The sequence below is a fragment of the Arvicanthis niloticus genome, chromosome 3, assembly GCF_011762505.2.
Source record: "Arvicanthis niloticus isolate mArvNil1 chromosome 3, mArvNil1.pat.X, whole genome shotgun sequence".
Taxonomy (NCBI): domain Eukaryota; kingdom Metazoa; phylum Chordata; class Mammalia; order Rodentia; family Muridae; genus Arvicanthis; species Arvicanthis niloticus.
This window is the reverse complement of record NC_047660.1, coordinates 58390751-58415999: the sequence shown is the minus strand read 5'-3', so window position 1 is coordinate 58415999 and position 25249 is coordinate 58390751. Positions and strand designations below refer to the sequence as shown.

Sequence of the window (25249 nt, the reverse complement as noted above, 5' to 3'; positions counted from 1 at the left end):
ATGTCATCTCTTCACAGCAATAGAAAAATGATTGACAGAAATTGGAATGAGGGAGTAGACTATTGCTATAACTGAGCTGACCTTGTGATTTGTTTTAGAGAAATGTGGAGACCTCAGATGTTGGACTAGGAAAGTGGTTGAGCACCGTAAGCAGAGCTTCATGAGCCATTCTAGCGGGAGCTTGGAAGACAGTAGTGCTGGGAGCTCTGAGGGCTGCTTGACTCTATCGGTGGTGGTTTGAATGAGAATAACCTTGTAGGCTTATATATTTGAATGCTTAGTCCTCAGTTGATAAAACTGCTTGGGAAGAATTAGGAGGTGTGTTAGCAAAGTGGGTTTTTGAGATTTCAAAAGACTCATGCCATTTCCCAGTCTGACTCTCTCTCTCTCTCTCTCTCTCTCTCTCTCTCTCTCTCTCTCTCTCTCTCTCTCCTGTGTCTGTCTGTCTGTCTCTCAGTTTTGATCAAGATATGAACTCTCAGCTCTTCTTTTGCCCCACCACCACAGATTTTAACCCTTTGAAATCATAAGCTAAATATAAGTTGCTGTGGTTATGGTGTTTTATCACAACTAAGAAAAAGTAACTAAGGCATCCTACGCCCGCGTCGGCGCAGACTGAGTGTCAGTTCCTGGCGGTGGGGACCCAGGTAGCCAACAGCCTGTGAGCATCATGCCTAAGTTTTACTGTGACTATTGTGATACATATCTTACCCACGATTCTCCGTCTGTAAGGAAGACACATTGCAGTGGTCGGAAACACAAAGAGAATGTGAAAGACTATTACCAGAAATGTATGGAAGAGCAGGCCCAGAGCCTGATTGACAAAACAACGGCTGCATTTCAACAAGGAAAGATTCCTCCGTCTCCGTTCTCTGCTCCTCCGCCTGCAGGGGCCATGATCCCACCTCCCCTCAGTCTCCTGGGTCCTCCTCGGCCTGGCATGATGCCTGCACCCCACATGGGAGGCCCTCCCATGATGCCAATGATTGGCCCCCCTCTCCTCCTGGGATGATGCCTGTGGGACCAGCTCCTGGGATGAGACCACCCATGGGAGGCCACATGATGCCTGCACCCCACATGGGAGGCCCTCCCATGATGCCAATGATTGGCCCCCCTCTCCTCCTGGGATGATGCCTGTGGGACCAGCTCCTGGGATGAGACCACCCATGGGAGGCCACATACCCAGGATGCCGGGGCCTCCAATGATGAGACCTCCCGCTCGCCCTATGATGGTGCCCACGCGGCCTGGCATGACCCGGCCAGACAGATAAGAGCAGAAGCGCTCTTTATCGTTTTGTATTTCTTGTTCTGTTCCACCGGGAGATCTTGGTGCTGAGCCCGAGTGTTTACCAGATGCATGGCAAGGAACTTCCTAACAGAGAGAATGCTTTTGGAGGGAGAAGTGAGACAAAAGGGGCCGTTTTCACTTACATTGTGAACCGTGAAAATAAAATGGTCAGCTGTTTTAGTTAAAAAAAAAAAAAAAGAAAAGAAAAGAAAAAGTAACTAAGACAGACAGAAACCCTGCTAGATGATTCAATGGGTAATGGGGCTGGCTGTGCAAGCCTGAGAACCTGAATCTAATCCTCAGAATCCACATGGAGGTTGAAGAAGAAAACCAAGTCTACAAAAATGTTCTTTGACCTCACACATAAACGTTTACACATATACAGGCACTCACAACACACATACATCAGGAACGCGCATGCATATGATAATAAATATTAAGGATAAAAAAATTAAATGCCATTGGGTGTTCTATAGATCTTCTGTTGACTTCAATAATCTTCCAGGTAAAGAAAGTTCTGGTAAGTCTGTGCTAACTAAACCATTCCTAAACAAAGCAAGCTGGGTGTGTAGCACACATCTGTATGATACTTGAGAGACAGAGTAGGAAGACTGCCACCCGAGGAAGGCCATGCCCCAACCACATCTCAAAACAACAATAACCAATTTGAAAACCAACCAAACAGAAAAACAAAGCCATGAGCCCTGGTGATGAGAAGGGCAGTGTAGAGCCCTGTCTTCATGTCTTCATGGACTAGTCATTGAAACTGGCTTCAGGAGACCTCCCAAGGTACAGAGGAAGAGTTGCTGTCAGAAACTTTTAAAAAATTCAAGTATTTTAGCAAGGCTAGTTTGAAAGCAGCCATCAATCACAAGGAAGGCGATGCCAACATGGGGTTATAATACCCAGGCTGCTCAATCCTTGGAAGAAGCCCTGGAACCCTCTGTGGCTAAGATGTGATCTAATGAAGCAAACTATATTTATAAGGCCACATGCCAGAACATACAGAAACCTGGCAGGTATAGCAGAAGATTCTGGAAATTCCTAGAACAGAGTTGAGTTTCAAGATGATGGATGTGATCAATTTGAACTTGACTCACAAGCCTCACTGGTTATAAATTAATCTTTTAAAAAAAAAATCAGATAGTACCTACTCAAGTAAAAATGGGACAGGCAAACTGAACTGCTGAACCCTTTTACGGTAGTGGCAGCGAAGGTAGGTAGTTGTTATTCTCTTACAGCATGCCAGCCCTCCTGTGAGAACTCCATCTTTGAGTTCTTTTTCTCAGAAAGCTGATGGGTTTTTCATTTTCCCAGAAGCCAAGCCAGTGTCTACCATTCTGAGAAAGCCTTGGTAAGAACCCTAGGTGAACCTGAGTGCTAGGGAGGAGCCCCATTCTCCTCTTCTAGAATTCAGTGCCACGTCTCACTAGAGACACCTAACAACGCTTGCTGGCACTAAAAATAAATTCAGGAAATGTAAAAGCCTATTACAAAATCTAGTGATGACCTAAGAACTTGAATGAATGGAAAGAAGAGATTTAGAAAGAAAAGCCAGGCTGGGCAGTGGTGGCGCACGCCTTTAATCCCAGCACTTGGGAGGCAGAGGCAGGCGGATTTCTGAGTTCGAGGCCAGCCTGGTCTACTGAGTGAGTTCCAGGGCAGCCAAGGCTATACAGAGAAACCCTGTCTCAAAAAACCAAAAAAAAAAAAAGAAAGAAAGAAAGAAAGAAAGAAAGAAAGAAAGAAAGAAAAGCCAGGCAATGGTGGCCCACACAGTTCTGTTTAATTCCAGAACTGTGGAGGCAGAGGTAGGTGGATATCTGTGAGTTCAAAGTCAGCCTGGTCTATGAAGTGAGTTCCAGGACAACCAGGGCTACACAGAGAAAACTTGTCTCAAGAACAAATAAAGACACAACAACAAAAAGAAGTGGAGGAGAAGGAGAAGAAAAAGAGGAGGAGGGAGGGGGAGAAGAAAGGAAGGAAGGAAAGAAGGAATGAAGAAAAAGAAAGGAAGAAAGAAAGGAAGGAAGGAAGGAAGCAAAGAAAGAAAAAAAGTGGGTCTAGGGAGGGCAAAGGCAGCAAGGGGTCAGTGCTGCTGTGTGTACACTCTGCTCATGCAGTCTCCAGCAGATGAAACCCACTCATCTCCAGGAAAAAAGAAAAACGGACAACAGAATTTTTTGAAGTAATTTTATTCATGTATCATAAAATGTATGTGTGCGCTCACACCTGCACACACTAAAGTCTTGATAGTCAAGTGTTGCAAGGTAATTTGAGCACTCCCCAGAAGCTTGATGCCCTGAGAAACAACCAGACCAGCAGTCAGGATTTCATGTTGTCATAATGGTGAGGGAAGACAGGGTTCTAACTGAAGAAGTCAGAATTTGGCGACACCCTCTATGACTTTGTATGACATTCACAGTAACCTTGTGTGACACTCACAGTGATTATGTGTCCCCCTCACAATAACTTCGTACCTCACAGTCACATTCTGTGTCACAATGACTCTGTGTGTGTGTGTGCCCTCAAGATACATGTTTTGTATTCTTACAATGATTTTGTTTGAGGTAATGGCTGTGAGTCCTCAAAATGACTTTATGTGCATTTATAATTTGTGTATCCTCAAATGGCTGCCTATGAAACTCGCCATGATTCTGTGACCTTCAAAATGACTTTGTGGCCACCATCATGGTTGTACACCCTCACAATGACTTGTTGGCCCTCACAACGACTCAGTGTGCCCTCACAATGACTTGTGTGATATTCAAATGATCCTGTGTGCCTTTTGCAATGATGGTATATCCTCCCAATAACTTGTATGCCCTCATAATGATCCTGAATGCCTTCACAATAACGCTGTGACCTTCAAAATGTCATGTGTGCCCTTGAAATGACTTAATTTACTCTTGTAATGAATTATGTGCCCTCCTAATGACTCTGTGTGGCCTAACACTGGCTATGTGTCCCACCACAATGACTAAGTGTGTCTTTACAATGGCTATGTGTGACCTTCACAATGATTGTGTGTTTTTACAATGACTGAGTGTTTTCACAAAGGCCCTGTGTGCCTTCACAAATGACTATGTGCCCTGATATGACACTGTGGTGTTCACAATGATTTTGTGTGATCTTTACAATGACACTGTGTATCCTTCACAGTTCCATGTGCTACCATAGTAATTCCATGTGACCCTCACAATGACTTTATGTACCATCAAAATGGCTCTGTATAACCTTTACAGTGACTTTGTACACCCTCACAGTGACCTGTGTGCCCTCATAATGACACTGTATAACCTTCACAGTGAATCTGTGTGCCCTCCCAGATGCCATCACAATTATTCGATATGCTTTAACAGTCACTGTGTGTGCCTTCACAATAATTTGTGACCCTGTACAATGAATGCAAGCCCCCAAAATGACTTGTGTGCTTTCACAATGACCACATGGCCTCAAACAGTGCCTCTACATGACCTTTACAATGAATCTGTGTGTGCCCTTTACAATGACTTATGTGCCATCATAATGACTGTGTGAACTTCACATGACTTTGTGTGGTCTTTACTGACTCTGTGGCAACCCTTCATGATGACCTGTATGCCATAATGATGGCTGAGTGACCCTCACAATGACTCTGTGGACTTACTATGATGTGGGTGCCCTCACAATGACACTGTTTGACTTTCTGTGACCCTAATAAAGAATAGTGTTATTTCACAATAGTATTGTATGACCTCTCAATGAGTTTGTGTGCCTTCACAATGACTAGATACCCTTCACAGTGATTCTTTGTGACCCACAAAGGCTTTATCTGATCTCACAATAAGTTTATGTATTCTTTCCGATGACTCTTTGTGACACTTGCAATGACTTTTGTGTGTCCTTCATAATCACATTATACATTCAAAATGACTTCTGTGCTCTTATTATGATGTTGTGTGGCCATGAAATGACTCTGCATGGCTTCACAGAGATTTGTATGACATTCTCAATGACTTATTGTGTATCCTCACAATGGTTTGTGTGTCTTTAGCAATGTCTTTGTTAATTACCATCACAATGATTTTTGGTGCCCTCACAATGGTTTCTGGGCCATCACAATGACTCTGTGTGTGCCTTCTGAAAGTCTGTGTGATTTTTAAAGTCATTCTGTATTATGTTCACACAGACTCATTGCCATGCACACAAGGATTCTTTGTACTCTTGCAATAACAGTGTGTGACCTCATACTCATATGAGTATGTGTATACTCACACTGATTCTGTGTGATCTTCACATGTTTCTGAGTGACCCTCACAATGAGATTGTATGTTCTGGAATTGTATGACTTTCACCATGACTCTGTGATCCTCATAATCACTTGTGCATCTTCAAAATGATATTGCATGACCTCACAATGACTCAGTGGGTCCCTTACAAGGACTTTTGTGCCTTCACAATAACTTTGTATTCCCTTACCATCACTTTGTATACCCTTTAGAATGATTTTTTTGTCACTCTCAGAAAGAATGTGTGTGTTCTTCACAATGACTCTGTGATGCTCACAGTAACTTTGTATGACCTTCATGATGACATTTTGTGCACTTACAATGACCTCTGTGACTTCATGACTCTTTTTATCAACAAGATCAATTCATGACATCACAGTAGTGCAGTGTGATCCTCACAATGACTTTGTGTGCCTTTATAATCTATTTGTTTGACTTTCACATTAACTTATGTGCACTCACAGTGAATTTGTGTTTCTTCACAAGAACTTTGTGGGCACCTAACATTGACTTACATGCCCTCACAATGACTTTATCTTCCTCCGCATTTATTCTGTGTGACCTTCACAATGATTCAGTGTGACATTCACAAGGACTAACTGTGAGGCTCACCTAATTTTAAGTGCTGACACAATAACTATGTGTGACCTTCGCTCTAACACTGTATGACCCACACCATGACATTGTATACCCTCACAGTGACTCTGTGTGAACTTTGCAGTGACTTTGAGTGACTCTCATAATGTGATTATATGCCCACAAAGTGACTCTATGTTGTTGAGAACCGCTCTACCCCACGTTTGGGGGTCAAAATGTCACAGACCGCTCTATCAGTGTTGGAACCCACACTGCCAAAAGCCTTGGGGGCCAAATTGTTAGAGCCCGCACTGTCCCAAGCTGCTCCGGCCCATCCATGGGTCAGGGTTCAGCAAGAGAGAGAGTGAGGACAGATGTGAAAAATGGAGACCAGACAGAGTGTGATTTAATCCCATTTATTCTTCAGTCTCTCTTCTTCTCTCCAAGTTACCTAGTTCCAGTTCAAGTCTCAGGTCCTAATTCCTAGTTCCAGCTGTAATAAGTCTCAAGTCCTAATCCTAGTTCTAAGTTGCTAGTCTCTTTCCCAGTTCCAAGTTCTAAGTCTTGAGTGCAAGTGTCTAAGTCTCAAGTCTCAAGTACTTTTCCAAGTACAAGTGTCTAATAATTTTTTCTGTCTGCTTCTCGCCTTTTATATGTCTCACTTCTAAGCCATGCCTTTAAGTCACGCCTTTAAGTCTTATCTCTAAATTACACCTTTAAATCACACCTTTAGGTCTCACACGCCCAAGGGAAAATCATGGGTATCTAAAACAAGATGTTATCAGAGTGTGCTCAGCTGTTGTAGGCTATTGTAAACAAGTCTCTTGTCAGGGTATATGGCTCAAGATGGCTGCAAGGATGATATCTGCCTTCTGTAAGCTTCCTACACTATGTGACTTTCATAATGACTCTTTTGTCTTTATCATAATGACTTGCATGCCCTCAAAATGATGTTTATGACATTAAATTACTTTTGGGGCCCCTAACATTGGCTCTTGGGCCTTGAATGCATCTCACAGTAATTCCTTTTTACCCTCACAATGTGGCCATAACATTGACTTGTGTGCCATCACAATTACAAAACCTTTCACAGGACTTTGTAAACACTTTACAATGAGCTTTCACGATGACAACTTGTACACTCACAGTGTCATCCATTCTCTCATAATTACTCTCTGTGCCTATACAATGACTCTATGTGACCATCTCAATTACTTTGTATACTCTCACAACGACTTTGTGTCATAAAATGACTTTATATGACTTTTATAGTGTCACTTTGTGATCTTCATAATGGTTTGTGTGCCCTCAAATGACTATGTGACTGTGCGCCTTAACAATGAATGACTCTGTGTGGTGTGATTTCAGTGACAACTCAATGACAGTGTGACTTTCATAATGACACTGTGTAACTTTCACCATGTGTTTTTATGACACTCAATGAATACCCTTATAATGACTATGTGTGCCCCCATAATGAGCTTGTGTAACCTTCACAATAATTTTATATATCTCACAATAAATTGTGTACCCCGATAGAATGTTGTATGACCTTCAAAATGACTCTAGGTTTACAGTGACTCTGTGTGACATTCACAATGACTTTATGACCCCTCACAATGACTCTGTATGACCCACATAATGACACTATGTGCCCTCACAATGAGTCTGTGTTCCTATACACAAGTTTTCTGAACTTTATATTACTGTGTTTAATATTCACAATAATGTTTATGACCTTCCCAATGTCTATGTGCCCTTCACAATGACTGGCGTGTCCCAAAAATGTCTCTGAGTGTCCTCACAGTGACTCTGTATGAACTTCATAATGACGTTGAATATTCAAAATTAAATGTAACCTTGACAGTGACTTGTTGTATCCTCAGACTAATTTGTGTGCCTTCATAACAATTCTGTGTAACCTGCACAAATGACTTCATGTGCCCTCAAAATGACTCTTTCTGACTGCCATAAGGATGTGTATGTGTTCACAATCTTGTGTGCCTTCACAGTCTCTTTGTAGGCCCCTCACAATGATCCCAGGGATACTGTATGCCACTCACAATTTCTTTTTGTGGCCTCATAATAGTTTGTGTAACCTTGAAATAACTCTGTGTGCCCTCACAATGATATGTGACCATCACAATGAAATTTTTATACAGTTACAATATCTTCTATGCCCTCATAGTGATTTTGTGTGACTTCACAATGACTTTGTACCTTCACAATTATTCTGCGTAGCCTTTGCAATGACTATTTGTGACTGCACAAAGACTTGTGTTCCCTCACAATAAAGATGTGTGTCCTCACAATGAGTCTCTATACTGTCACAGTGACTCTTTGTGACCTTCAAAATGAATGTACAATCTCACAATGAATTTTGTGCTCTTATAATGATTATATATAACCCTTATAATGACCCTGTGCCTTCACAGTGACTTTGTGTGAGCCTCACACTGAATTTTTGTGCCAAAATGGTGAATTTATGTGCCTTTACAAACACATATGACCTGTGCAATGACATTTTGAGACCTTCACTGTTTCTTGTATGCCTTCATGATGACTCTTTGAGACCTTAATGATATGAATTTAACACTTACTCTGAGAGACTGTTGCAACAACTTACTGTGTCCTCAAACTGATTGATTCTGTATGCCATGTCTAATGACTCGTTGTGACCATAACAACTTGTAAGCCTTCACAATGACTTTGTAATTCACAAATCTATGTAATACTCAGTAACTTTGTGTGACCTTCACAACGATATCCTTTATACTCACAATAACTTCTGCACCCTAAAATGACTCTGCGTAACCTCACAGTGACTCTTTGTAACCTTTATAATGACACATTTTGGTATTCATAATGACTTATGTGCCCTGACAATGATTTTCAGAAAGAGCCTGGGCGCCTTCACTATGATTCTGTGTGATTTTCACAATGATTCTGTATGATGCTTGTAATCATAGTGTGCCCTCACAATGACTTGTATGACATTCACAATGTCTTTATATATTGTCACAATGACGTGTATCTTCACTATAATACCAAATTCCCTCACTATGACTTATGAACCCTCATAATGATCCTATGTGCTCTCACAACTAACTATATGCCCTTGAAATGACTTATGTAACTTATAATGACTTTGTCTGACCTACCAGTGACTTTTTGCCTTCACAATGGTCCTGTGTGTTCTAGAATGACTTTTTGTCCTTACATTGTTGTTTTTTGCTCTCAAAATGTATAACCTCACAATGACTTTTATACTCTCACAATAACTTTGTGTGGTCTTTACCGTGATTCTGTGTGACACCCTTAGTGACTTTGTAAAACCTTCACAATGACTCTGTGTGTTCCTCAGTGACTCTGTATAGCCATCATGATAATCGGGTGACTGTCTCAATGACTCGGTGTGACCTTACAATGACTTTGTGTGACCATCGCAGTAAAATCTTGTGCCCTCGTAATGACTAATATGCCCAGAAAATGATGTTGAATGCTCCTACCCTGACTCTGTCTACCCTCACAGTGACTCTCTGTTACCTTCATTATGACTTTGTATATACTCACAAAGCATGCTGTGCCCTCAAAAATGACCCTGTGACTTTCACAACGACTCTCTGTGACTCTCAGAAGGACTTGTGTGCCCTCACAATGATAATGACATTATAAGACATCACAATGACTTTGTGGGCACCTAACATTAACTTTTGTGCCCTCATAATGACTGTATCCCTTAGTCATCACTTTGTAGGCTCTTCACAAAAAATCTTTGTACCTTCATCACTATTTTATATGCCCATACATTGACTTTATGTGTTCTTTCCAGTGACTCTCTGTGAAGGTCACAATGACTTTGTGTGACCTTCACAATGACTGTGTATCATCAGAATGATTTTTTTGTGCCTCACAATGACTTTTGTGCCCTCTTAATGCTTCTGTGGCACTCATGATGACTCTGTGTAACCTTAACAGTGATTCTGTGTGATGTTCACAATGACATATTATGACTCTTAGAATATACTTGTATTTGCCCCCGAATGCCTTTGTGTGTCCTCAAATGAGTGTGTATTCCTCACAACTCAACTGTGCGTGACCTTCACGATGACTCATTTTGATGTTCACAATTATATGCCCTAGAAATGGTTCAGTGTGACATTCATAGTGAAAATGTATGCTCTTACAATGACTCCTTGGATCCTCGCAATGAGGCTATATGTGTCCTTACATTGACCTTGCCTGATGTGCACAGTGATTCTGTGTAATCATCACATGACTTTGTGCTCCCTCACAGTGACTCTTTCTGACCCTCACAGTAATATTTCATGTGACTCACAAAAACTTGGTGCCTGCATGAAGATTAGTATGTACTGATAATGATGAATTTGTTTTCACAATAGCAATGTGTGCCACAGAGAGACTCTGTGTCCCATCATAATGACTGCATAAGACCTTTAGAATGAGTCTGCATACCCTTAGCATAATTGTGTAACTTTAAAACGACTCTGCAAGTATTCAAAATGCCTCAATGTGACCTTCACAGTGACTTGGTGAATCCGCACAATGACTGTGTTACCATCACAACGATTTGTTGTGATGTTTACAATGTTTCATTGTGATGCTAACACAATTCTGTGTGTCCTCACAATGAGTGTGTGTGACTTTCTCTCCGAGAGTATATAATCCTCACCATGACATGTGTGCACACATAAGTAGGTCTGTATGACCTCACAAAGATTCTTAGTGACTCTGATCATGCCACTGAATCATTCAAAATGACTGTATGCTCTTCATAATGCCTGCCAGTGACCCTCATAATAAATGCATGCCCACAGAATGAAGCTGTATGACTCATAGTGAGTTTTGACTCAATACCATTGACTTTTGTGCCCCAACAATGACTTTGCGTTCCCTCACCATGATGTGTCCTTCCCAATGATTCTTTATAACCAATACTATGAAATTTTGTGCCATCATAATGCCATCTTATGCACTCATAATGTCTTCTGTGCCCTTGTGATGATGACTCTGTGCCCTCACAGAGACTGTAAATGAACTTCACAATGACCTATCTCCCCTCATAATGACTGTGTATGACAATCACATGACTCTTTGTGACCTTCAGAACGACTCAGTGTGATGTTCACAATGACTTATTGTGAGGCAGTCAATGATGCTATGTGCTTTCACAATGACTTAAGTCGCCTCATGTGGGTATATGTTCACTCAATGACTCTGTGTGACCATCATAATGACTCTGAGTGAGCCTCAGGTTGCCTTAAAATTGACTCTGGTTTTCACCGTGACTCTCTGTGGTTCTCATAATGACATGCCCTCACAATGACATTGTATGACCTCACAATGACTTTGTGGGTTTTAACATTAATGTTTGTGCTCTCGTGATGACTTTACCATGTTTACCGTGTTTTCTTTACCCTGACATTGTGATACTCTCAATAACTTTTTATGACTTTCAAAATGACATCTTATGATTTACAGTGACTTCTGTGAATGAAAATGACTTTTCAACGAATTCAATGCATAACCTCGCAGTAACACAGTATGATGCTCAAAATAACTTTGTGTTCCCTCAGAATGATTTCATTTGACTTTCACATTGATTGCCTGTGCTCCTAAGAATGACTTGGATGCAGTCACAAAGAGTTTGTGTGTCTTTAAAATAAATTTGTTGTCATCTAACATTGATCTGTATGTCCTTACAATGGTTTTATTTTCCTTTGTAATAAATCTTTGTGACTCTCATAATGAGTTTGTGTTCCTTCCAATGAATTTTTGTGTTCTTTTCAATGACTCTTCATGATGCTTGTCATACTCTTGTGAATTTCATGATGACATTGGATGTACTCAGAGTAACTTCTGTATCCTCATAATGTTCCCTCATGATGACTTTGTGTTACTTCACAGTGATTTGTTTTATGCTGGCTTTGAATACCCTCACAATACTTTGTCTGCTTTCATAATGACTATGTTTATACGACAATGGCTCTGTGTGATAATTACACTGACTTTGTAATGATGTTATATGCTCTCTCAATGACTCAATTCTTGAGCATTCACAAGAATTCTGTGTGACCCTCATAATCGGTAAGCAACCACCACAATAGTTTTTAGTGACTTCACATTGTCTTCTTGGCCAACTCAATGTTTCTGTATGCCATTCCAAACACTCAGTGTAACTTTTACAATGACTTTGAATACCCTCACTATAACTTGTATGCCCTCATAATGACTATGTGACATTCATGATGACTCCATGTGACTGTCACAGTAACTCTATGTGATGTTTGTGATGATATATTGTGATACTCAGAACATTTCTATTTGCCCTCAGAATGAGTATGCATGACAACCTGAGTATATATGTCCTAACAATGACTTTGTGTGCCTTCACATTGACTTTGTGTGACCTTCACCATGACTTTGTCTAATCATAAAAATGACTCTAGGTAATCCTCATATTAACCTTGTATTACATCTAAATGGTTTTGTGGCTCCTCATAATGACTCTTTGTAACCATCAAAATAATTGGGTTTGTGTGTGTGTGTGTGCTTCATGATGACTTTTTTTGTCTTAACATTGAATAGTATGTCCTTAGAATGACACTGTGTGCCCTTATGATACCCACACAATGACTCTGTGTGCCATCTCAATTACTCCATGTGACATCCGCAATGGTTTGATATACCTTCACTGTGATTGTACAGCCTTATTGACACCGAACCCTCAAAAAGCCCCAAGGTGACTTTTGCTATGGCTTTGTGTATCCTCACAGTAACTCTCTGTGACCTGACAATGATTCTATGTGCTGTTTAATATGACTTGTCTTGATTCTGACAATAAATATATGTGTTCTCATAATGATTGTGACCTTCATTCTGACTCTGTATGGCCATTACCACTACACTGTGTGCCCTTATCATATTCCTGTGCCATCTTCACAGTGATTCTATGTGATCCTCAGTAGTTGATAATTTGCCCTTCAAATGACTAAGTGATGTTCACAATGATACTCTATGAACCTTGGGTTTACTTGTATGCTCTCACAATGACTTGGTGTGGCCTACAATGTTAAGGGTTGTATGCCCTTAACAGTGACATGTGTTTCATCACAGTAACTTTTGGTTCTTTCATGGTGACTTCAAATGGATCCACAATAATTCTTTGGGATATACACTATGACTTTGTGTGACCTCAAAATGACCCCTTGTGGGCTCAGAATGTCTTATGTTGCCACTTAATGACTTTCTCTACCCACATAATAATTCTGTGTGATTTTTACAGGGACTCCATGTTACCTTCAAACTGACTATGAATACTGTCACAATGACTTGTTTGCTGCCCTCATGACTCTGTGTGACACTCACAATGATTCTATGTGACTGTCACAATGATTCTGAGTGAAATTCATAATGACTTATTGTCACACACACTATGATTCTATTTGCTCTCCCAGACCATGTGTGATCTCATATGAGCATTTGTGCCTTTCCAATGACTGTTTGTGACCTTCATTATGACTCTGTCACCTTTATAAAGACTTCTATATCCTCCAAAGATATCTGTGACTTCAAAATGACTCCAAGCTCCTAACATTTACTTTTGTACTATCACAAGGATCTTGTGTTCCATAACCTTGACTTTTTATGGCCTCAACAATGATTCTTTGTTACCCTTACAATGACTTCGAGCATCATTGACTTATGTACCATCACAAAAGTTTCTGTCCTTGCCCAATGGCTTTATAAGCCCTTCACCAGGATTCTTGTGACTCACAATATTACCTTTTGTGTCCTTAAAATGGTGTCTTCCTCACTCACAGTGTCTTCTGTACCCTCATAATTACTCTCTATGCCTTTACAAGGACTCTGTGTGACCTCACAGAAATTTAGTTTGACCTACACACTGAATTTGTGGACCCTCACAATGGCTCATCTGCTCTCATAACTGTTATATGACATTCATGATGACTCTGTAGGATCTTCACAGAGATTCTGTGTTATGGTCTCAATGACATATTGTGACACTCAGGATACTTTTGTTTGTTCTCAGAATGACTATGTGTGACCTCATATGAGAATGTATGCCCTTACAATGTCTCATTGTGACCCTCATGACAACCCACTTTGATGTCCACAATGACTTATATTCCATAGTAATGGCTCAGTGTGACATTCATAATAAATATATTTGCCCTCACAATGACTCTATGTGCTCTCACAATGCTTTTGTTTGGCTGGTTTGGGATGGGTTTTTTGTTTGTTTGTTTGTTTGTTTGTTTTTTGTTTTTTCCTCTTAGTGAGGTTGTGTGCTCTCACATTCACATTGTGTGCCTTTCACAGTTACTTTGTGTTACCATCACAATGACTGTCGGGCCTGACTTGAGGTCTAATCTCCATTCCACCTTCACCCTTCAGTCACATACACAGGTGAAGGGCATGATAAACAGGCCTCAGGCCCTAGAGAGATTTACATACTAATAGGTACTTGAAGGCCAGAGGGTGGAGCCAATTAAGCATTCTTCCCCAGCCCCTTCCCTCTCTTCCCCTCCCTATTTAACTCAGGTTCACCCTGGGTTTTCGGGGACGCACATCCAGATCCATCCACCATCCACCATGCCAATAAACTGGTTTTGGAAACCCAAGGACTTCCTCATGTGTTGGGGCCATGCTGTGAGGAGCCGTGGAGAGGCCTTTAGTCAGTGAGCAGCCGGGCGTAACTTCCAGCTGGAGGAACCCAGGGCGTTCCCAGCCACCTACACACAGTGTGAATTGAGGAACCCTGTGGATCCCCAGCCATTTTTTACCTACAAATGACTGTGTGTGACACTCATAATGGATCTGAGGTGTATCACCATGACTTTGTGTGCTTCTCACAATGACTTTTTATTATCCCCACAAAAATGTCATATGTGATTTGATTCACAATATATTTTTGTGTCCTCACAATGACTAGTGAATCCTCAGAATGACACATTGTGCCCAAACAATGACAAAATATGCCCACACAATAACTCTATGTGCCTTCACAATGCCTCCATGTATTCATTATTATGACTTGGGATATCCTCATCATGATTGTGTGACTCTGTTTTTACTCTCTGAGCCCTTAGAAATCCCCAGTGTGACCTTAACAAGATTTTGTATTATCACAATGGCTGTGGGATTTCACAATGTTTCAGTGTGGTGTTCACAATTATTTATTTTGATGCTGACAGTAAATTTATGAGTATTCAGATAGACTATGTTTGTCCTTCACTATGACACTGAATGACCCTCACCATGACATTGTGTGCTATAATAATGTAGCATCTTGTGTGAAGTCACAATGACTTGTAGTTTCTGAGTGAGTTTGTGGGCCCTTAACATTGACTTGTGTGTCATTATAATTTCTTTCCTTTTCTTTCACAATGATGCTATGAATGTCATTCATAATGACACTCCTCTCAATGATTCTTAGAGACCCACGCTATGACTTTGTATGACCTCAAAATGGCACCTTGAGTTCTCACAATGTTTTATATGCCCTCATATTCTATGTGCCCATACTGTAAGTCAGTACTACCTCACAGAGACTCTGTGGGACCTTCACAATGCCTTTGTGTACAGTCACAATGACTTGTCTGCCCTCACAGTGACTGTGTGTGATAACAATGACTTTGTTTCACCTTCACAATGATTCTCTGTGATGCTTTCAATACCTTGTCATATACACTATGATTCTGCTTGCTCTCACAAAGACTTCTGTTATGTTCCCTCTCTGTGACCTTCACAATGAACTTAAGTGACTCTCAGTATGACTTGCACATACCTGATGACATTGTATGTCCACACAATGGCTCTTTGGGCCCCTACCACTGACATGTGCTTTTACCATGACTTTGTTTTCCTTTACCATGACTTCATAAACCGTTCACAATGACATGTTGTGACCTTCACATTGAGTTTGTGTGCCTTCACAATAACTTGGAATTTAACCATGGCACTGTGACATTCATAATGATTTTATGTGACTTTCTCAATGACATCCTATGTACTCACAATTTATGTGTCCTCAAAATGAAATTTTTCCACACATTGAATGTGCATTCTTGCAGTAACTCAGTTTGACCCTCAAAAAGAATTTGTGTGCCCTCAAAATAGTTTTGTTTGCCTTTCATATTGACTGCTTGTGTTCCTCTTAAAGACTTGTGTGCACTCACAGTGAATCAGTGTGACTTCACAATGACTTTATGAGCACCTAACATAACAGTCTGTGGCCTCACAATGGCTCTGTCTTCCTTCATAATGGCTCTGTATGCCATTCTCAATGAGTCTTTGTAACCCTCCCAGGGAGTTTGTATGGCCTCACAGTGACTTTCTGTGACATTTGTAATGACATTGTGAGCACTCAAAATGATTTCTGGGCCCTCATAATGACTCTATTGCCCACACAATGACTCTGCATGACTTCACAGTGACTGATTTTTCACACTGACTTCACAATGACATGTCAGTCTGTATAATGACAATCGTGACATTCACAATGACTCTTCCTGACCTTCACAATGCTATTGTGTGCCCTCACAATGATTTGCTTGACATTCACCATTTCCCTGTGTGACCTTCACAATGACTGTGTACCCATCACAATGGCTTTTGTTTCCCTCATGACAAAAAATTGTACCATTACAATGACTTTGAGTGTCCTCTCAAAGATTCTGTGTGACCTACACAATGACTTCGTATATTCTCACAATAATGTGTACAACCTCATAATGGCATTGTGACACATACCATAACCTTGTGTGACTTTCACAGGTATTTGTGGAACATTCACAGTGACTTCAGTGAAGAACAAAATGTTTCTCTTTCTCTCAGAATGACTGTGTATGACCCCATGTAAGTACAATTGCTCTCACAGTGACTTTTGTGCCCTAATAGTTACTTCATATAACATTTGCCGTGAATATGTTTGCCTTCAAATGACTCTGAGAACCCTCACAATGATTTGTGTGTCCTCCAATGATGTTGTGGGACCACAGTTATGTGCCCAGACATTTGTGTAACAATCACAGAGACTCTTTGTGACCCTCACAATGGTGTTTTATGTGATTTACAATGACTTTTTGTGGCCTCACAAAGACAAATGTGGCCTCAGCATGATGCTGTGTGCCCTAACAATAATTCTGTGTGCTCATAGAATTACTCTGTGTGCTATCACAGGACCTTCATACGCTGTACACACCATAATTTTATGCCCTTATATTGTCCCTGTGAGCCCTCAAACAGCTTCAATTTGACATTTACAATGACTTTGTGTCCTCACAATGTTTCCTTGTTACCTCAAACGTTTCTGAGTGTTTCCATGACTTATCATGATGCTCATACTAATTCTGTGTCCTCACAATTAATGCATGTGTCCTTCACTCTGATTCTATATGACCCCCACAGTGACATTATATGCCCTCAAAATAATTATTTGCAATATTCACAATGATTCTGGGTGACCCTCACCATTTTATTGTGTGCTTTTAAAATGACTCTGAGTGACCAACACAAGGAATCTCTGTGAGCCTTATACTGACATGTTTGCCCTCAGGATGAATTGGTGTGTTATAATAATGAATTTGGGGGTCCTTAACATTAACTTGTGTGCAATACCAAAGACCCTTTTCTTACAATGACTTGGTTTGTCCTTCACAATGGCTCTTGAGACCCTCTCTATGACTTTCTGTGAACTCACAATGACATCTTATACATTTACAATGCTATTGTGTGCCCTTACAATGACTTGCTTGCCCTTTCTCTACTCGTAATAACTGTCTGTGTCTACATAATAACTCTATGTAACCTCCCAGAGACTCTGTGGCCTCAACAATGACTTTGTATTCTATCACAATGACTGTTTTTCCTCACAATGCCTGTGTATATCATTATCACTATGACCATCATAATGACTGTGTGTGACACTCATGATAACTCTGCGTGAACTTCACAATGATTCTGTGTGATGTTCACAATGACTTACTGTGACCCACAAAATAATTCTGTGACCTGAATGACCATGTATATGTGTGTCCTTACCATGCCTGTGTTGCCTTCACAGTGGCTCTAAGTGATACTCAAAATCAGATTGAGACCACTCAAAGTGACTCTGTGACTTCTACAGTGACACTCTCATAGTGACTTGTGTCTTCACAATGGTACTGTATGATCTCTCAATAATTTTTTATGTCATCATCAACACAATTTGTGTTTTCTACACAGTGTTATTGTGACACAATAACTTTTTGAGACCTTTAAATGGCAGTGTCACATTTATAATGACTTATTATGACCATAAGAATGATTTTAAGTGTCTCATAGTGATTTTTGTGACATTACAATGAGTATGTCTACCCTTACAATTACTTTGCGTGACCTTAACAATAAGTATGAGTGTACTCACAATAAATCTGTGTGAATTTCAAAATGACTTGTTACCTTCACAATGACTCTGCATTACATTTACAAGGATTGTATATGTAACTCACCATAAGGTTTTCTGCCTCCAAGATGACTCCAGATGACCCTCACAATGATTCCCAGTGACCTCATAGCAAATTGTGGACCCTCACAGTGACTTCATACACCCTTCACAATGATCCTTTTTGACAATCTGTGTGCTCTCCCAGTAACTTTATATGCTCTTCCCAATGACTCTTTGTGATACAATGACTTTGTATGAGCTTCACAATCACAACTTAGACACCCACATGATTTCTGTTTCTATGTAATGACTGTGTGTGACCTCATAGAGACTCTGGTGACCTTTACAATGACTTTTTATACTGTCACAGTTACTTCTCTACCCTTCATTAACTATGTGTTACTCTTACAGTAGCTCTGTGTGACTTCCATAGTGACTCTCTGCGGTATTTACAATGATTTAGTGTTACACATTCCATAGGTCTCTTTGCTCTCACAAATACCGTGTGTGATCTCATATGAGTGTACATGGTCTTTACACTCTCTATTACTCTTATAATGACTTGCGAGACCTAACAATGACATTATATGACCGACTACACAATGATGCCGTGGGACCCTAACATTGACATTTGTGCTTTTCCCATGACCTTGGACACCATCCCCATTATGTTGATGGTTATTCACAATGATTCTTTGTTACCTTCCTAATAAATCTGCAGCTCCACAACAGTGACTTCTGTGCCATCACAATGACTTTTTGTTCTTTCACAATGACTTTGTACACCCTTTACAAAGATTCTTTGTGCCCCACACTATGACTTTGTGTTCCTGTCACAAGGACTCTTTCTGACCCCCAAAATAATGTTGTATATTCTTCATAGTGTCTTTTTATGCCCCTATAATGACTAATGTGCCCTCTGAATAATGTTGTATGATCTCACAATAACAATGTGTGCTCATAGAATGATATTGTGTGTAGTCACAGTGACTTCATGTGACCTCAATATTGACTTTGTATATTCTCACCATGATTGTATGCGATGATGATGACTCTTTGAACCCTGAAAAACTATAATGTGACCTTCACAATGACTTGGGGGTGTCCTCACTATGACTCTGAGTGGCCTTTGCAATAACTTGGAGTAATGTTCACAGCAACTTATTATGATACTCACAATAATTCTATGTGACCTTTACAATGATTTTGTGGGACTTTTACTCTTCCTCTATATGATCCTCACATGACATTGTGTGTCTCACAGTGACCCTGTATTATCTGCACAATGACCTGTACAATGATTTTGTGCCATCGCAGTGACTCTTTATGCCCTATCGATGACTGTGTGACACTCACAATGACCTTGTATACCCTCACAATAATTTGTCTGCCCTCATAATGGCTTTGTGACACTCATGATGATTCTGTGTGACCTTCTCAGTGATTCTGTCTGATGTTCCCAAAACAATCTGTGATGCTCAGAACATTTCCATTTGTCCTCAGAAAGACTAATGAGTGACCTCATACTAGTATAGATGCCCTCATAGTGACTCTGCATGACCTTCACAAAGACTCATTTTGATATTCACAGTCATTTGTATGTTATAACATTGACTCAGTGTGACATTCACCATGAATAAGTTTTCCCTCACGATGGTTCTGTGTGCCCTCACATTGACGTTGCTTGACCCTCAAAATGACATTGTGTTCCCTCACAATGACTCTTTTGACCCTCCCCATGATGTAGTATGTGCTTTGCAGTTTGCTGTCATACCCTCACAGTGACTAGTTTGTCCCCAGCATGATGCTGTGTGCCCTCACAATAGCAATGTGTGTTTATGTAATGACTTTGTGTGCTGTCTCAATGGCTCCATGTGACCTGTATAAAGACCTTGTATACACTTGCTGTTCCTGTGTGCTATTAAAATGATTTTGTGATCCTTCAAAAGGACTCACTATAACCTTTACAATGACTTTGGATGTCCTCATGTTGACTCTGTGTAGCTTTCATAATGATTTGGTGTGATTTTTTTTATAATGATTTGTTGTGATACAAAACTTGCATGTGTCCTCACAATGACTTTGTGTGATTTTTTTTGACCCTCACCATGACATTGTGAATCCTGAAAATTACTCCGTGTGATCTTCTCAATATCTCTGTATGACCCTCACTATTCGGTGTGTGCTCAGAGTGATTCTATATGGCCTTCTCAATAATTGTCTGTGACTCTCATAGTGACTTGTAACAATGACTTGGTGTGTGTTCTCAGGATGAGTTTCTCAGTCTGTAACATTAATTTTGTGTGATCACATTGACATCTTTTTAGTTCACTACTGATTTGTATACCCTTGGCTATGATTCTTTGAGACTCACACAATGACTTTGTATGTTATCAGAATGTCATCTTGTGCACTTATAATGTCTTCTGTGTCCTCATAATGACTCTGTGTTCCCATAGAATGAAATCTGTCTGACCTCATAAAGGCTCCCTATGACCTTTATCATGATTTGAGGTCCCTTCCAATTATTTGTTCTCATAATGAGTGTGTGTGACATTCAAAATGGCTCCGTGTAACCTTCAAAATGAGTCTGTGTATTGTTTGAAATGACTTATTGTAATGCATACAATGGTGCTATGTGCCTTCAGAATGACTGTGTTACCTCGTATAAGTATTTATGTCCTTGCTGTGTCTGTGTGACCTTCACAATGACTTCGTGTAACCCTAACATCGATATTGCGTGACATCAAAATGACTTTGTGTGACCTTCACAATGACTCTCTGGGACCTCATATATGACTCGTGTGCCCTCACAATGATGCGGGATGACCTGTCAATGAGTTTGTGTTCTCACAATGATTTCATGTATTCTTCACAATTACTCTTGTGACACAATGACTATCTGTGCCCTTCAAATGGTTTTGTGACATTGATAGTGATTTATTCTGAGCCCCAGAGTGATTTTATGTACCCTCACAGTAACTCTGTGTGACATTCCACTGAGTATTTCCAGTGTCACAATGATTATTGACCTTCACAATAAAGATGGGCGCGCCCTCATAATGAATCTGTGTGAATCTCACAATAACTCATGATCTTCACAATAATTACGTGTGAACTCAAGTTGACTCAGCATGACCCTCACCATGACACTGTGTGACCTTCACAGTGATTCTTGTGTGCTCTTTATAATGACTTATTGTCAAACATACATTATAAGCACGTACATTGTAAGCACAAATAATTTATAAGCACAAAAATAAATGACTCTTGACAAATGTCACAGTGATTCTCAGTGACTCATAATGACTATGTCTGGTCTCTTCTAAGTACGTGTGTACTCACAATAACTGTGTGACATTTACAGTGACTCTGACCCTCACAGTGAGATTGTACACCCTCAAGTTGACTTTGTATGGACTTCACCATGACTTTCTGTGATTCTAATAATGACTTGAGTGCCCTCACAATGACACTGTATGAACTCACCACAACTTTGTAGGCCCCTAACATAGACTATGTGCCTTTGCCATGTCTTTGTGTTCCCTCTGCATGACTTTATACGTCCTTCACAATGGTTCTTTGTCACACTCACAATGAGTCTGTAGGCTTGTAACATTGATTGGTGTGTCTTCACAATGATTTATTTTGTTCTTTCACAATGTCCTGTATGCCCTACAAAATGATTGTTATGATTCTTAGTGACCCAATATGACTATTTGTGCCTTCACAATGACATGTTGGGGCACTCACAATGTCTTCTGGTGCCCTCATAATGTCTGTGTTCACACAATGACTCTGTTTGTGTGACTTCACATAGACTCTGTGTGACCTTCATGATCACAAGTTGTGCACTCACAATGACTTCTCTGCCCCCCATAATGATGTATTTGTCACTCACAGTAACTCTTTGTGACCTATACAACTTATGCACTCACAATGACATCTGGGCCCTCATAAGGACTCTGTGCCCACACAGCTCTGCAAGACTTCACAGAGACTCTGGCTGGCCTTCTCAGTCACTTTTTAATTGCCTCACAGTGACTTGTTTGCCCCCATAATGACTCTGTGTTATACTCACAATGATCCACTGTGACCTTCACAGTGATTATGCTTGATTTCAGAATGATTTATTGTTAGGCACACAGTGATTCTTTGTGCACTCTTAGTGACTTTGTGTGACCATAACAGTGACTCTGACTGACCCTCAGAATGTGATTTTATGCACTCAGACTCTATGTAGCTTTCCCAATGACTCTTTGTAATCCTCATTGCATAACCTTACAATGACACTGTGTGACCTCACAATGACTTTGTGTATTCTCCACAGTGACCTCTGTGGCATTTACAATGAATTTATATGACCTTCAAATGGCTGTGTGATTCTGACAGTGATTTATCCTGACTTCCAGAATGATTTGATGGTCCCTCACAATGAATTTCCATGACACACAGTGAATTTCTGTGAGTTTTTGTTTAATCAAAATGACTTTTATGTGACTTTGACAATAAGTATGGTTGTATATACAATGAATCTGTGTGAGTTTCGCATGGACTGGTGACCCTCACATACTCTTGGGTCCTTTAGTCTGATTCATAATGACTGTCTCTATGACATTGTGTGCCCTCACAATTACTCTGTGTGACACTCACTAAAAAGTTGTGTGCCCTCAAAATGAACTTCACAATGACTCTCAGTGACTTTCCTAAGGAACTATGTGCTCTCAAGATGACTTTACTCTCTTTCCCACGGACTTTGTATGTCCTTCAAATGAATCTTAGGGACTCTCACAGGGAGATTGTGTGCTGTCAAAATGGCTTTATGTTATTTATTCCCAGTGAATTTTTATGATGCAGACAATGACTTTCTATGACTTAAGCATGACACTACATGTACTCATAATAATACTTGTCCTCTCATAATGTTCCTGTGTGCCCACTCAGTGACTCTGTGTGACCTTACTGTGACTCTTTGGGATTTTTCACAATGATTTTGTATGCCCTCAAAATGATGCACCTGCCTTTATTATGGCTGTTTGTGACCTCCACAATGACTCTGTGCGATCTTTACCCTTATGCTGATACAATCAAATGATATTGTATGCCTTCATAATGACCTGTTTGACATTTATTTACAATAATTCTCTGCAACATTTACGATGACTTTCTAAGAGTCACATGACTTTTGCCCCATTATGATGTCTCTGTGAGCCCTCCAAAAGACTGTGTGGCCTCTACAATTTGTATACCCTCATAGTAACTTGTATGCCCTCATTATAGCTCTGTGACACTTAGGATGATTCTGTGTGACCTACACTGTGTGATACTGTGTGATGTTCACAATGACGTTTTGTGATGCTCAAATATTTTCTATTTGCCCACAGAATGACTATGTGCCCACTCATATGAATCTGTATGTCCTCCTAATGACTGTGTGGTTTTCACAATGACTCATTTTTATATTCACAGTGGCTTATATGCCCTAACATTGACTCAGTGTGACATTCACAATGAATATGTTTTTCCTCACAATGGCTTTTTGTACCCACAATGACTTTGCCTGATCTCCACAATGACTTTGTGTTAGCATCACAATGACTCTGTTTAATCCTCACAATATTTTGTGTTCCTTCACAAAGACTTTGTGGGCCCTTCATAATGACTCTTTCTGTCCCTCATAGTGTTGAGTTTCACAATAGCTTTTTGTGCCCTCACAATGACACAATAACAATGTATGCTCATACTCTGTATGCTGTCACAATAATTCCATCTGGCCTTTGTAATAACATTGTGATATTCACCATGATTATGCACCATTAAGTAATTCTGTGAGCTCTCAAAAAGACTCAGTGTGACCTCTACAATGTCTTTGTATATCTTACACTGACTGCATGATCTTCACAATGATTCAGAATGATGTTCATAATGGTTTTATTGTATTGTTCATAATAATTTTATGTGTTGTCACAACAACTATGTGTGACATTCACTCTGACATTGTATGACCATTACACCATGACATTGTGTACCCTCACAATGACTCTATGTAACTCTCACAGTGAGATTTTTTTCTTCCAAATGACTATGTGTTTTCCTAATGACCCTCTGTTTCCCTCACCATGACCTTTCAATGAGTTTATGTGCCCTCGCAATGCCTTTGTATATTTTTCATGACTCTTATGACATTCTGAATGACCCTGTGTGACCTTCAAATGGATGAGTGATGTTGACAATGTGTCCTCAGAATGAATCTATGTGAATTTCATGATGACTATGATCCTCACAATGACTATCTTTGTTCCCAAATACTCTCTGTAACCTTCTGTTTTTCCCAACTTTCCCTCACAATGACTTTGTGTTACCTGACAATGACTCTAACCTTAAACATGGCTTTGTATGTGTTCTCAGTGAGCTATGTGCCCTTGTAATGGCTATGTTGTACTCATGATGCCTAAGTTTGCCCCTCACAATGATTTTGTGTTTGGTGAAATATTTTCTCTCCTTTAACATTGAGGTGATGTCAAGAAGTATCAGTTGACAAGTATGTGTCTTAGATGCAACAGATAGATGGATCATTTTATTGGGGAATTGAGACTATTAATATTGAGAGTTATCAATGAGCAGTAGTCATTGATTCCTGTT

The 25249-nt window shown here is 40.1% G+C and overlaps 1 protein-coding gene across 1 annotated transcript; it reads left to right on the top strand.

Annotated features, from left to right (window-relative positions):
- Positions 1–599: 599 nt before the first annotated feature.
- Positions 600–1377, top strand: LOC117706313 (U1 small nuclear ribonucleoprotein C-like). The gene is made up of 2 exons (XM_034499218.2): positions 600–995; positions 1117–1377. Exons 1-2 carry the CDS (start codon positions 671–673, stop codon positions 1269–1271), a joined length of 480 nt encoding a protein of 159 aa, XP_034355109.1. The 5' UTR covers positions 600–670; the 3' UTR covers positions 1272–1377.
- The last annotated feature ends 23872 nt before the right edge of the window (positions 1378–25249 follow it).

Coding starts and splice junctions, on each gene's coding strand:
- LOC117706313 (XM_034499218.2), top strand. CDS start 671: ATGCCTAAGTTTTACTGTGACTATTGTGATACATATCTTACCCACGAT. Junction 996..1,116: donor GATGCCAATGATTGGCCCCC/CTCTCCTCCTGG, acceptor ATTGGCCCCCCT/CTCCTCCTGGGATGATGCCT.